The 13,655-nt window shown below is 41.1% G+C and overlaps 1 protein-coding gene across 3 annotated transcripts in view; it reads left to right on the top strand.

Annotated features, from left to right (window-relative positions):
* Positions 1-8,497, top strand: part of LOC131956209 (matrix metallopeptidase-21) — a 77,153-nt gene extending 68,656 nt beyond the window's left edge. For all 3 annotated transcript variants that reach the window (XM_059320641.1, XM_059320629.1, XM_059320633.1), the window contains exons 4-7: positions 1,849-2,142; positions 2,273-2,506; positions 4,432-4,607; positions 6,014-8,497. In XM_059320641.1, coding sequence (XP_059176624.1) covers positions 1,849-2,142; positions 2,273-2,506; positions 4,432-4,607; positions 6,014-6,301 — 992 coding nt within the window. In that variant the 3' untranslated portion in view covers positions 6,302-8,497. The remainder of the gene's footprint in view (positions 1-1,848; positions 2,143-2,272; positions 2,507-4,431; positions 4,608-6,013) is intronic.
* The last annotated feature ends 5,158 nt before the right edge of the window (positions 8,498-13,655 follow it).

Genomic DNA, 13,655 nt, shown 5'->3' with positions numbered 1-13,655 from the left:
TAGTCACATGAAGTTTCTGTTCCATCAAGTCCGATTGGCTTGACCTAGCTATAAGTCTAGTCACATGAAGTTTCTGTTCCATTAAGTCCGATTGGCATGACCTAGCTATAAGTCTAGTCACATGAAGTTTCTGTTCCATTAAGTCCAATTGGCTTGACCTAGCTATAAGTCTAGTCACATGAAGTTTCTGTTCCATTAAGTCCGATTGGCTTGACCTAGCTATAAGTCTAGTCACATGAAGTTTCTGTTCCATTAAGTCCAATTGGCTTGACCTAGCTATAAGTCTAGTCACATGAAGTTTCTGTTCCATTAAGTCCGATTGGCTTGACCTAGCTATAAGTCTAGTCACATGAAGTTTCTGTTCCATTAAGTCCGATTGGCTTGACCTAGCTATAAGTCTAGTCACATGAAGTTTCCATCAAGCCCGATTGGCTTGAGCCAGCGCACACTGTCCTTATCTGTAAATCTGTGGCAGATTGTCGTAGAGAGGCCGTTATCTGCAGTGGCCTTCCTGTTGACATGATCCCCAAGTGGAGTGCGGCTATTCACTTGACAGGTCGCCAGTGGTGGGCGGGCCTACTTCAATCACTGCTCCCTTCTTAGATCTACTGCTCATTAAAACCTGGCCGTCAGCTGCTAGTCTTCATGTTTACATCAGGCAGAATTAATCATTTGAGATTTTCATCACCAGAATATGTAATGCATTACAAATCCCCTCCACAAGATGTCCCCTCTCCCCTCTCTATACCCCACCTTTATCTATAACACAACGCTCGCTACTAACATTCTAAAACGAAATTAGGGTTTTAATAACTTTCATTTTTATTTTTTTACCTGACCCCCCAACTCGCCACAACCCTCCCTCGCTTGACGGTTGACTTATTAGGCCATGACCATCCAGTCAGTGTTTCTTCCAGACTTTTGTCTCGGGAGGGGGGGGGGGGGGCGGCACTTGAAATTTTCAGGGGAACCGGACTAAAAATTCCGGGGGGGGGGAGAGACACTGTTGAAAGCATACATTTTCTATATAAATTCTATTTCGTTCGGGTGGGGGGGGGGGGGAAAGAGAAAGCCACCCCCCCCCCCCCCCCCCCCCCAGCCGAAGAGATGTCTGGAAGAAACTCTGCATTCAGCACATATTACAATATTGTGGCAGACCTCAGATAACTAGCCTATCTTGGACATCGTTTCTCTTCTCCTGCACCGAGTTTTATTTTTATCCCATCTTTTAAAATACATCTTGAACTATTCAGATCGTTAGAAATATAATTAGTACAGACTGATTGATGTGTAGAGATTGATCAAGTAAAGATTGCTTGATGTGATTGATCAAGTAAAGATTGCTTGATGTGTAGAGATTGATCAAGTAAAGATTGCTTGATGTGATTGATCAAGTAAAGATTGCTTGATGTGTAGAGATTGATCAAGTAAAGATTGCTTGATGTATTGAGCAAGTAAAGATTGCTTGATGTGATTGATCAAGTAAAGATTGCTTGATGTGTAGAGATTGATCAAGTAAAGATTGCTTGATGTGTAGAGATTGATCAAGTAAAGATTGCTTGATGTGTAGAGATTGATCAAGTAAAGATTGCTTGATGTGTAGAGATTGATCAAGTAAAGATTGCTTGATGTGATTGATCAGGTAAAGATTGCTTGATGTGTAGAGATTGAGCAAGTAAAGATTGCTTGATGTGATTGATTAAGTAAAGATTGCTTGATGTGATTGATCAAGTAAAGATTGCTTGATGTGATTGATTAAGTAAAGATTGCTTGATGTGATTGATCAAGTAAAGATTGCTTGATGTGATTGAGCCAGTAATGAATGTGATCAATGAATGTTTTGTCCAGGCTCCCACGTGGACTGCCTGCACGACTTTGACGGCAATGGTGGGGAGATCGCCCACTCCTGGAGCGCTGGCAACATGCACTTTGACGACGAGGAAAACTTCAAGTCCATTCGCTCCCACACTAAAGACGGCATCTATCTGTTGAGGGTGGCCGTCCACGAGATCGGTCACGTGCTGGGCCTGTCCCACACCAACAAATCGCAGTCCATCATGTACGCCATCTACCACTCGGAGATCCTGGACCCTCAGTTTGAGCTCACCAAGGACGACAGGCGAGACATACAAGCTATCTATGGTCAGTAGTTCCCACTATACACACTAGGCTTTTGATGCTGATACGTTTATTTCATCTTTAACTTTTATACCAGCTTAGTCAAATTACATACATTATATTGTGTTCTATCTGCGCTTTTATTTTATGACAGGTGTTTGCACAGGAAAATTTAGCACAGTATTTGATTGGGTGCGGGTTCGTGCCGATAACGAGCTGATCTACAACACGTACTTCTTCCGTGAGAACCACTATTGGATGTATGACAACCACAACAACAGAACCAGATATGGAGACCCGCTCTTTATTGCTCGCGAGTGGGACGGGGTACCTGATAACCCTGATGGCTATGTGCAATTTACTCCCTATTTCTCTTATTTTTTTAAAGGTAAGTCTCTTGGCCAATCTTAAGGAGTCATTTATCAATCTATGGCTGGCAAATTATTGCTGCACATGTTCCATGGCTGTCAGATTATGGCTGCATATGTTCCATGGCTGTCAGATTATTGCTGCACTTGTTCCATGGCTGGCAACTGTTAGTGCTGACTTTTGTTATGGTACTGTTAGTGCTGGCTTTTGTTATGGCACTGTTAGTGCTAGTGCTGGCTTTTGTTATGGCACTGTTAGAGTTAGTGCTGGCTTTTGTTATGGCACTGTTAGAGTTAGTGCTGGCTTTTGTTATGGTACTGTTAGTGTTAGTGCTGGCTTTTGTTATGGTACTGTTAGTGCTGGCTTTTGTTATGGCACTGTTAGTGCTAGTGCTGGCTTTTGTTATGGTACTGTTAGTGTTAGTGCTGGCTTTTGTTATGGTACTGTTAGTGCTGGCTTTTGTTATGGCACTGTTAGTGCTAGTGCTGGCTTTTGTTATGGTACTGTTAGTGCTGGCTTTTGTTATGGTACTGTTAGTGCTGGCTTTTGTTATGGTACTGTTAGTGCTGGCTTTTGTTATGGTACTGTTAGTGCTGACTTTTGTTATGGTACTGTTAGTGCTGACTTTTGTTATGGTACTGTTAGTGCTGGCTTTTGTTATGGTACTGTTAGTGCTGGCTTTTGTTATGGTACTGTTAGTGCTGGCTTTTGTTATGGCACTGTTAGTGCTGACTTTTGTTATGGTACTGTTAGTGCTGGCTTTTGTTATGGCAATGTTAGTGTTAGTGCTGGCTTTTGTTATGGCAATGTTAGTGTTAGTGCTGGCTTTTGTTATGGCACTGTTAGTGCTGGCTTTTGTTATGGTACTGTTAGTGCTGACTTTTGTTATGGCAATGTTAGTGTTAGTGCTGGCTTTTGTTATGGCACTGTTAGTGTTAGTGTTGGCTTTTGTTATGGCACTGTTAGTGCTAGTGCTGGCTTTTGTTATGGTACTGTTAGTGTTAGTGCTGGCTTTTGTTATGGTACTGTTAGTGTTAGTGCTGGCTTTTGTTATGGTACTGTTAGTGCTGGCTTTTGTTATGGTACTGTTAGTGTTAGTGTTGGCTTTTGTTATGGTACTGTTAGTGTTAGTGCTGGCTTTTGTTATGGTACTGTTAGTGCTGGCTTTTGTTATGGCACTGTTAGTGCTAGTGCTGGCTTTTGTTATGGTACTGTTAGTGCTGGCTTTTGTTATGCCACTGTTAGTGCTAGTGCTGGCTTTTGTTATGGTACTGTTAGTGCTGGCTTTTGTTATGGTACTGTTAGTGCTGGCTTTTGTTATGGTACTGTTAGTGTTAGTTCTGGCTTTTGTTATGGTACTGTTAGTGCTGGCTTTTGTTATGGTACTGTTAGTGCTGGCTTTTGTTATGGTACTGTTAGTGCTGGCTTTTGTTATGGTACTGTTAGTGCTGGCTTTTGTTATGGTACTGTTAGTGCTGGCTTTTGTTATGGTACTGTTAGTGCTGGCTTTTGTTATGGTACTGTTAGTGCTGGCTTTTGTTATGGTACTGTTAGTGTTAGTGTTGGCTTTTGTTATGGTACTGTTAGTGTTAGTGCTGGCTTTTGTTATGGTACTGTTAGTGTTAGTGCTGGCTTTTGTTATGGTACTGTTAGTGCTGGCTTTTGTTATGGCACTGTTAGTGCTAGTGCTGGCTTTTGTTATGGTACTGTTAGTGTTAGTGCTGGCTTTTGTTATGGTACTGTTAGTGCTGGCTTTTGTTATGGTACTGTTAGTGCTGGCTTTTGTTATGCCATTGTTAGTGTTGGTGCTGGCTTTTGTTATGCCATTGTTAGTGCTGGCTTTTTATTTGGCTTAATGATCATGTGTACTGTAAAGATGTGTTTGTGCCTCTGCTGCTAAAGTAGCTCCAATAGCTCAATAGCAGTCGTTCTATCTGATTCCAGGTGAATACTACTACAAGTATGACAGCTCTAAAGATCATGTTGTGGCTGGATGGCCTAGGAAAATTAGTGAGGACTTTGGACCAAAAGCTGGCCTAACTGAAAGTGTTCCTGACCATCTTGATACTGTCTTCTATGACTTGAGGGATAAAAATATTTACTTTTTCAAGGATGCAGATGTAAGTATCAGCTGTGTGAGACATACAGATGATTAAACTTGTTTACATTGATGTATGTAGAACTGCATATTTAACTTAACCATGAATGTATATACATGTGCTACTGGTAGATGGATGTGTGTACATGTGCTACTGGTAAATGGATGTGTGTACATGTGCTACTGCTACTGGTAGATGGATGTATGTACATGTGCTACTGGTAGATGGATGTATGTACATGTGCTACTGGTAGATGGATGTGCATACATGTGAGACTGGTAGATGGATGTGTGTACATGTGCTACTGGTAGATGGATGTGTGTACATGTGCTACTGGTAGATGGATGTGCATACATGTGAGACTGGTAGATGGATGTGTGTACATGTGCTACTGCTACTGGTAGATGGATGTGTGTACATGTGCTACTGCTACTGGTAGATGGATGTGTGTATATGTGCTACTGGTAGATGGATGTATGTACATGTGCTACTGGTAGATGGATGTGCATACATGTGAGACTGGTAGATGGATGTGTGTACATGTGCTACTGGTAGATGGATGTGTGTACATGTGCTACTGGTAGATGGGTGTGCATACATGTGAGACTGGTAGATGGATGTGTGTACATGTGCTACTGGTAGATGGATGTGTGTACATGTGCTACTGGTAGATGGATGTGCATACATGTGAGACTGGTAGATGGATGTGTGTACATGTGAGACTGGTAGATGGATGAATGTACATGTGCTACTGGTAGATGAATGTGCATACATGTGCTACTGGTAGATGGATGAATGTACATGTGCTACTGGTAGATGGATGTGCATACATGTGCTACTGGTAGATGGATGTGTGTACATGTGCTCAGTGTTTCTTCCAGACTTTTTTCTCCGGGGGGGGGGGGGCACTTGAAATTTTCGGGGGGGGGGGGGGCGGTAAACTTTCTTCGGGGGGTGGGGGGGGGGGGGGGGCGGACACTGTTAAAAGTGTATATTTTCTATATAAATTATATACATTTCATTTCTTTCGGGGGGGGGGGGGCTTGGCCCCCCCCCCCCCCCCCGAAGAGATGCCTGGAAGAAACTCTGCATGTGCTACTGGTAGATGGATGTATGTACATGTGCTACTGGTAGATGGGTGTGTGTACATGTGCTACTGGTAGATGGATGTGTGTACATGTGCTACTGGTAGATGGATGTATGTACATGTGCTACTGGTAGATGGATGTGTGTACATGTGCTACTGGTAGATGGATGTGCATACATGTGGTACTGGTAGATGGATGTGTACATGTGCTATTGGTAGATGGATGTGCATACATGTGCTACTGGTAGATGGATGTGCATACATGTGCTACTGGTAGATGGATGTGCATACATGTGCTACTGATAGATTGCTGCCATGTACAACTGTTGCACTTCTGCAGGTCTATGTGTACAAAGCCAACGCCCCAGAGGCAGAAAGAGGCTGCTGTGTGAGGAAGAATAAAATAGTTGATGAATTTCCTTCTGAACCTGGCCACAAAGCTCTCCCTGCCAACTTGGACGCTGTGTATTATTCCTTTCGGGATCAAATGATGTACTTTTTCAAAGGGGAAGAGCTGTGGCGGAATAAACTCTATGACCTTCGTCACACAACTATTCAAAATAAGATCGAATATCTAGGCAATTGGTGGAATAAATGGGTAGACATTTGTGATGTCATTGTGACGTAAGGACAGGACCAGGGTCAAGGTGCCAGAACACGTGACCTGGTGATGTGGGGGCTACACAAGCTGGCGTATTGTGATACAGACAGGCCACCAGCTGGCCATGTCTGCTTACATACAGACAGACCTTTGTCTGCTTACATCCAGACTTTATTGTGTCTGCTTACATACAGACAGACCTTTGTCTGCGTACATCCAGACTTTACCGTGTCTGCTTACATACAGACAAACCTTTGTCTGCGTACATCCAGATAAACCTTTGTCTGCTTACATACAGACAGACCTTTGTCTGCTTACATCCAGACTTTACTGTGTCTGCTTACATCCAGACTTTACTGTGTCTGCTAATATTCAGACAAGTCAGTGATTGATGACATCCAGACAAACTTTTGCTTACACCCAGACAAATTTGTCTGCTTACAACCTGATGTCTTTTAGCTTGGCCACTCATCTTGTATGTAGTGCATAGAATGATGTTCTTGTATATAATAAGATTAGACTGACAGCATTAAAACTTGACAGTTTCTCTTAAAACTTATCAAACAGCTTATCCAAAACTGATAACCTAACCCCATTTGGACAATGACTGACAACTCCATCACTGACACAAACGAGAGTATCCTTAAAATGACTGACAAACTCCATTTAGACACTGAGACAAAAAATCTTGAGTATCTTTGGAGACTTGTGAATGGGACAGAAGCCACAGCCTATCAATCATTCATTCATGTCATGCTCCATTGGTTTTGCTTTTTTGAAGATACTGTGCACAAAGTTTTCCATTGCATTTATTTGAGTAATTATTTTTTTATAAACCAGGTTGTTGAAAAACTACATGTATATAAATATATATAAAATATGCTATATTTTTATATATGTTTATATCTAGATTTGAATGTATATATCTACACACATCTGGAACATTCCTACATTCACAACACATGTAACAATCAGTACTTGTGTTCTACACTCAAACCACTCATAAAACTGGCAGTCTCAGCCAGTCATAGCTACCACACTAAATACAACAGACAGACAACCAAATGCATGCTCAATGAATAGACCAAGTAAAGCTACAGAATAAAGCACCCTTTTATAGCACTAGATTAGCCAAATGCGCACACACAGACACACACAAACACAGCTCATACAATTGTCTAGTTGCTTGACTATATTTTATCATGGGAGGCTGTTGGTCTTGATGTCTTGGACACCTGGACAGTGACCTAGTACAGGTGACCTCAAATATTTGATGTCTTCAATGGCTACTCACCTCTCGTGTTGGTATTTGCCCTCTAGTAGGATCACATAGGCAGATCATTAGTCGATATGTTATCAATCACTTGCTGTACATATCCAAAAACTAAAGTTGACCCTATTACTCCATTTACTAGATTTTTCTAGGTATTTCTCTCACAGTTTATCTTTGCTTACACACGCTTCATGTTTCATAACTGTCGTGTGCCTCTTATACAACAGTCTCTTTCTCTACGTTTTGAGGACCCTCCTCCCCCTTAATCCTCCCATTTTATCTATTATTTGAGAACTACATTATTTCTTTCATGCTAAATCTATTTTTAGAACCCCATCAACCTGACACAACCTCTATTTTGTGAGAAACCCCATTAATACTCCAGTCTATTCCTCTAATCTTTGAGAACCTCTTATCAATCTTCCAGTCTATTCCTCTAATCTTTGAGAACCTCTTATCAATCTTCCAGTCTATTCCTCTATTTCTTGAGAACCTCTTACCAATCTTCCAGTCTATTCCTCTATTTCTTGAGAACCTCTTATCAATCTTCCAGTCTATTCCTCTATTTCTTGAGAACCTCTCATCAACCCAGTCAAAAAAAATGGTTGGCCAATGGTGCACATCCCATATCTTCCAGCCAGCCAAATTTTTTTCTCTAGCTCTTTAATTTTTTTTTTCATTTCAGAATTGGGGTTGTGGTAATATTATTCCAATCTTTTTCATTTGTTTCACTCTACTAAGACTTATTTATAAAGTATCATTTTCAGCAACCAGAATACAAAGCCACATAACATTACACCACATGACACCACCTAGCCACATGACAATTTCATGCCACTACATGATAGCACATAGCCAGATCTAGGTAACCCCCATAGAACACAACAGCACATAATCTTACACTACAATAGCAGACCAGAACCACTAGTGGAGCAGCTCATCATGTGATTAGCATCACGTGGTTTCTTGGGCCACATCTCATGTGATGTGGTCCTACCATTTGAGCGGGCCCTTCTTCTGTGTGATGTGGTCCTACCATTTAAGGGGGCCCTTCTTCTGTGTAATGTGGTCCTACCATTTAAGGGGGCCCTTCTTCTGTGTGATGTGGTCCTACCATTTAAGGGGGCCCTTCTTCTGTGTAATGTGGTCCTACCATCTGAGCGGGCCCTTCTTCTGTGTGATGTGGTCCTACCATTTAAGGGGGCCCTTCTTCTGTGTGATGTGGTCCTACCATTTGAGGAGGCCCTTCTTCTGTGTGATGTGGTCCTACCATTTGAGGGGGCCCTTCTTCTGTGTGATGTGGGCCTACCATTTGAGGGGGCCCTTCTTCTGTGTGATGTGGTCCTACCATTTGAGGGGGCACTTCTTCTGTGTGTAGTGGTCCTACCATGTGAGGCCCTTCTTCTGTGTGATGTGGTCCTACCATTTGAGGCCCTTCTTCTGTGTGATGTGGTCCTACCATTTGAGGGGGCCCTTCTTCTGTGTGATGTAGTCCTACCATTTGAGGGGGCCCTTCTTCTGTGTGATGTGGTCTTACTATTTGAGGCCCTTCTTCCGTGTGATGTGGTCCTACCATTTGAGGGGGCCCTTCTTCTGTGTGATGTGGTCCTACCATTTGAGCGGGCCCTTCTTCTGTGTGATGTGGTCCTACCATTTGAGGGGGCCCTTCTTCTGTGTGATGTGGTCCTACCATTTGAGGGGGCCTTCTTATGTGTGATGTGGTCCTACCATTTGAGGCCCTTCTTCTGTGTGATGTGGTCCCACCATTTGAGGGGGCCCTTCTTCTGTGTGATGTGGTCCCACCATTTGAGGCCCTTCTTCTGTGTGATGTGGTCCTACCATTTGAGGCCCTTCTTCTGTGTGATGTGGTCCTACCTTTTGAGGCCCTTCTTCTGTGTGATGTGGTCCAACCATTTGAGGCCCTTCTTCTGTGTGATGTGGTCCTACCATTTGAGGCCCTTCTTCCATGTGATGCAGTCCCCAGCCCTATGCAAGGGGAACTTCAATCCATGAGCTCCTCACTCTAGTAAAACCATCCACTCAACTACTTGTTATTTATAGTTAGCTTTAAATGATTGATGTTCTATGTAGTGATCCCCACAGAGAGACCAGCGCTGGTTGATGTGGGGGCAATTTGTTGTTAAATTATTCATTTCATCTATCTTATTTAATTTATGTTGAAGAAAAAATGTGCAGAGTGCTACATACATTGTCCAATGCTTGAAATGCTGTTTATTCAAAATTTTTAAAAATGTTTTTGGGTAATACAAAAATAATATTGCAAAATCTCCTGTGTTTTTGTTTTTAATACAAAGTTGAAGGTGAAGAATTGTATATGAGTGCTCTGTGCGTGTGTGAAAGAGAATGAGTTTGTGTGTGTGTGCGTGCGTGAAATCTTGAGTATAATGTATAACAGCAGAAAATTAGATAAGAATAAAATGTTATGGCAAGTGCATATCTATAATATAAGGCTGGTGGTAGTGTGTCAGTCAGTCCGTCAATCATTCCGTCATCGCTATAGATTTTGTTTATATGACCACTTAAATTTATTTTACAGTTGCCACAGTTTTTACTCTTTCGCATAACGTGAAGAAAATATTAAATACACGCACATTGCTAAAAAATATTAAACGGATCAATGTTAAATAATATTATCGCTTAGATTCCTAGAAAAATTGGATGCATTTTAAAAACAATAGGTTAAAAAAATTCATAAAGAACGTTTTAATAATACATTTTTATGTAATAATGCACTAAAAAGTAGAAACTAAATTATACACTACTATTTAAATAACTATAAAGAACAGCGTGGGTCACAATAGTATCTATTGGATACAGAGTTTCTTCCAGGCATCTCTTCGGGGGGGAGGGGGGGGGGGGGGCAAAGCCCCCCCCCCCCGGAAAAAATTCTACCGCCCTTCCCCCGAACGAAATGAAATTTATCCGCACCCCCCCCCCCCCCCCGAAGAAAGTCTACGTCTACCGCCGCCCCCCCCCCCCCCCCCCCGGAGAAAAAATTCTGGAAGAAACACTGATTGGATACCTTTACTGATATTTAGGAAGAGACCCACGCTTTTCTTTATAGTTATTTAAATATTAGTGTATAATTTAGTTTCTACTTTTTAGTGCATTATTACATAAAACTAATAAAACTAAAAGCTTGTTATTAAAACGTTTTTATGAACTTTTTAAAATTTATACATTTTTTTAAGTACTTTAATTTTTTTTTAATTTACAATAGAGTTGCATGACTAAAAACCATGTGCGCCTAATGAACATGATGACGCGTGTATAATAGTGCGGAATAGTTTGATGAGACAGCCTAATAATTTGGACAAAATTTTAATTGATTCATACAAAATTAAGCAGGCATCCAGCTAAGTCAAATTTAATGTCATGTTGCATTGTCTTCATGTCTTGACCCACGTGCCAACGTTGAAACAAATTCGTCAGTTAGAAGTGTCCGAAATTTCGCTAGGGCGTTTCGATCTAGACAGACTGACGGCATACGACAGAGGAATTGAGTTAAATAAAAGCTTGTAAAAAAATTCATAAAAAACGTTTTAATAACAAGCTTTTAAGTAATAATGCACTAAAAAGTAGAAAATACATTATACACTACTATTTAAATAACTATAAAGAAAAGCAAACACAAAAGAAAACACTAACACAATGCAAACAAACACAATGCAAACACAAACGAAAACACAAACGCAACACACAAACACAAAAGACAACACTCATAAATTTGCATTAACATTTTGCTAATTATATTATTGCAATAATTGTTCCTTTTCGGACGACCGTAGATTTTGCATTCACTTTTTTTTTATTAGCGTGAGTTGAATTTATTTTTAAATTACCACCCTTGGAAAATTACAAAACAGTTGAATTAATTAGTTTTTTCGACGTATTATTATTAAAAATGTATCCACTTTTTCTAGAAATCTAAAAGAAAATGATATTTGACATTGATCCTTATAATATTTTTTTAGCAATGTGCGTGTATTTAATATTTTCTTTACGTTATGCGAGAGAGTAAAAACAGTGGCAACTATAATATAAATTTAAGTCGTTATATAAACAAACCCTATTCTATTACTTATAATAAGACACTGCGATGTAAGTAAAAAGCACGACATGTGATGTGTTTCCTTTGATGGTTCCAAAATCTATATCGATGACCGACGAACGGACTGACACACTCTCAGCCCGCTTTTATTGTAGACACTGCGATTTGTTTATTTATAGATACGTTGGGGTGTTATAGTTGTTTACTAAATTGAATAAGGCGGTTCCACAAGCGCCCCGGCAGGGTGTGATTTGGCGCACCGGGTTAGACTGTGATCAGTGATCACTATACGTTTATGTTTACATTAAATTTTTGTTTATGTTATGCGTGTTACGTCTTCGTTAGCGTTTGTGTTTGCGTTTTCTTTTTGTTTTTTTGGGTTTGCATTTGTGTTTGGGTTTGCATTGGTTTTGTGTATGCGTTTGTGTTTTCTTTTGTGTTTGTGTTTGCGTTTGTGCTTTCTATTGCGTTTGTGTTTTCGTTTGTGTTTTTCGCGTTTGCGTTTGAATTTGTGTTTGCATTGTGTTTGCATTTGCATTGTTTTTGTGTTTGCGTTTTCTTTTGGGTTTGAGTTTGTGTTGTGTTTGTGTTTGCGTGTGTGTTTAGTTTTGTTCTGTTCCCAAGTTGAAACATTTTAAAAAGATTCACCGTGGCGGAGCACGGGTATGTTAATGTTCCCCCAATAGCCCTAAACGAACAGTATTTAAATTTTAGTTCTGATAATAAAACAAATTGTGTTTAAGCTGTCCTAGCTGTCGTCTAGAGCTGTCCTAGCTGTCGTCTAGAGCTGTCCTAGCTGTCGTCTAGAGCTGTCCTTACTGTCGTCTAGAGCTGTCCTAGCTGTCGTCTAGAGCTGTCCTAGCTGTCGTCTAGAGCTGTCCTAGCTGTCGTCTAGAGCTGTCCTAGCTGTCGTCTAGAGCTGTCCTAGCTGTCGTCTAGAGCTGTCCTAGCTGTCGTCTAGAGCTGTCCTAGCTGTCGTCTAGAGCTGTCCTAGCTGTCGTCTAGAGCTGTCCTAGCTGTCGTCTAGAGCTGTCCTAGCTGTCGTCTAGAGCTGTCCTAGCTGTCGTCTAGAGCTGTCCTAGCTGTCGTCTAGAGCTGTCCTAGCTGTCGTCTAGAGCTGTCCTAGCTGTCGTCTAGAGCTGTCCTAGCTGTCGTCTAGAGCTGTCCTAGCTGTCGTCTAGAGCTGTCCTAGCTGTCGTCTAGAGCTGTCCTAGCTGTCGTCTAGAGCTGTCCTTACTGTCGTCTAGAGCTGTCCTAGCTGTCGTCTAGAGCTGTCTCGCCGAGCGTGCATGTAGGGCCATTGCCCCGTGATCTCGTGCTAGATGGTTGTTGACCTTTCACAAAGGCCGGTTTCACCCAAAGATCAGCAATTGGCATGACCTTTTAACGTTTTGTTTATTTAATTTCAGCCTAGAAGGTCGAGACGAATCAAAAATAGAACTTCAAAGGCTCTAATAGACCTGACGATAGGGTGACAGCAATCAGGTGTCTGATTGTCGCCTGCTAAAACAAGAATAAACTCCTTTGTTTTACTTTGACTGCTGGAAACTTTTTGGCCGCCCTAATAACCTCACTGTGATTAGACAGGCGCTAATGAAAAGATGGCGAAACCTTGCTTTAGTACAGCGATACGGTCAACCACCCCACCTCCACATGTCATTTAACAGAATAAATCTGACCCACCACCACCTTCACCCTACTCCCCCCCCCCCCACCCCACATGTTGGCTTTGTAAGCCATTAAGATAATATTTTACCTCATTATATTATCAACTACACTCATACTTGAAAATCAAATGTCGAGTTAAATGACGTTGATGAAAATCAAACATTGTTACAACATTCATCTATACTACCAATGGCATGATGAACATCAAACATTGTTACAACATTCATCTATACTACCTATGGCATGATGAACATCAAACATTGTTACAACATTCATCTATACTACCAATGGCATGATGAACATCTAACATTGTTACAACATTCATCTATACTACCAATGGCATGATGAACATCTAACATTGTTACAAC

The sequence above is a fragment of the Physella acuta genome, unplaced genomic scaffold (assembly GCF_028476545.2).
Source record: "Physella acuta isolate Inbredline_101_S28 unplaced genomic scaffold, ASM2847654v3 ptg000079l, whole genome shotgun sequence".
Lineage (NCBI taxonomy): Eukaryota > Metazoa > Mollusca > Gastropoda > Physidae > Physella > Physella acuta.
This window is presented reverse-complemented; position numbering and strand designations above follow the sequence as displayed.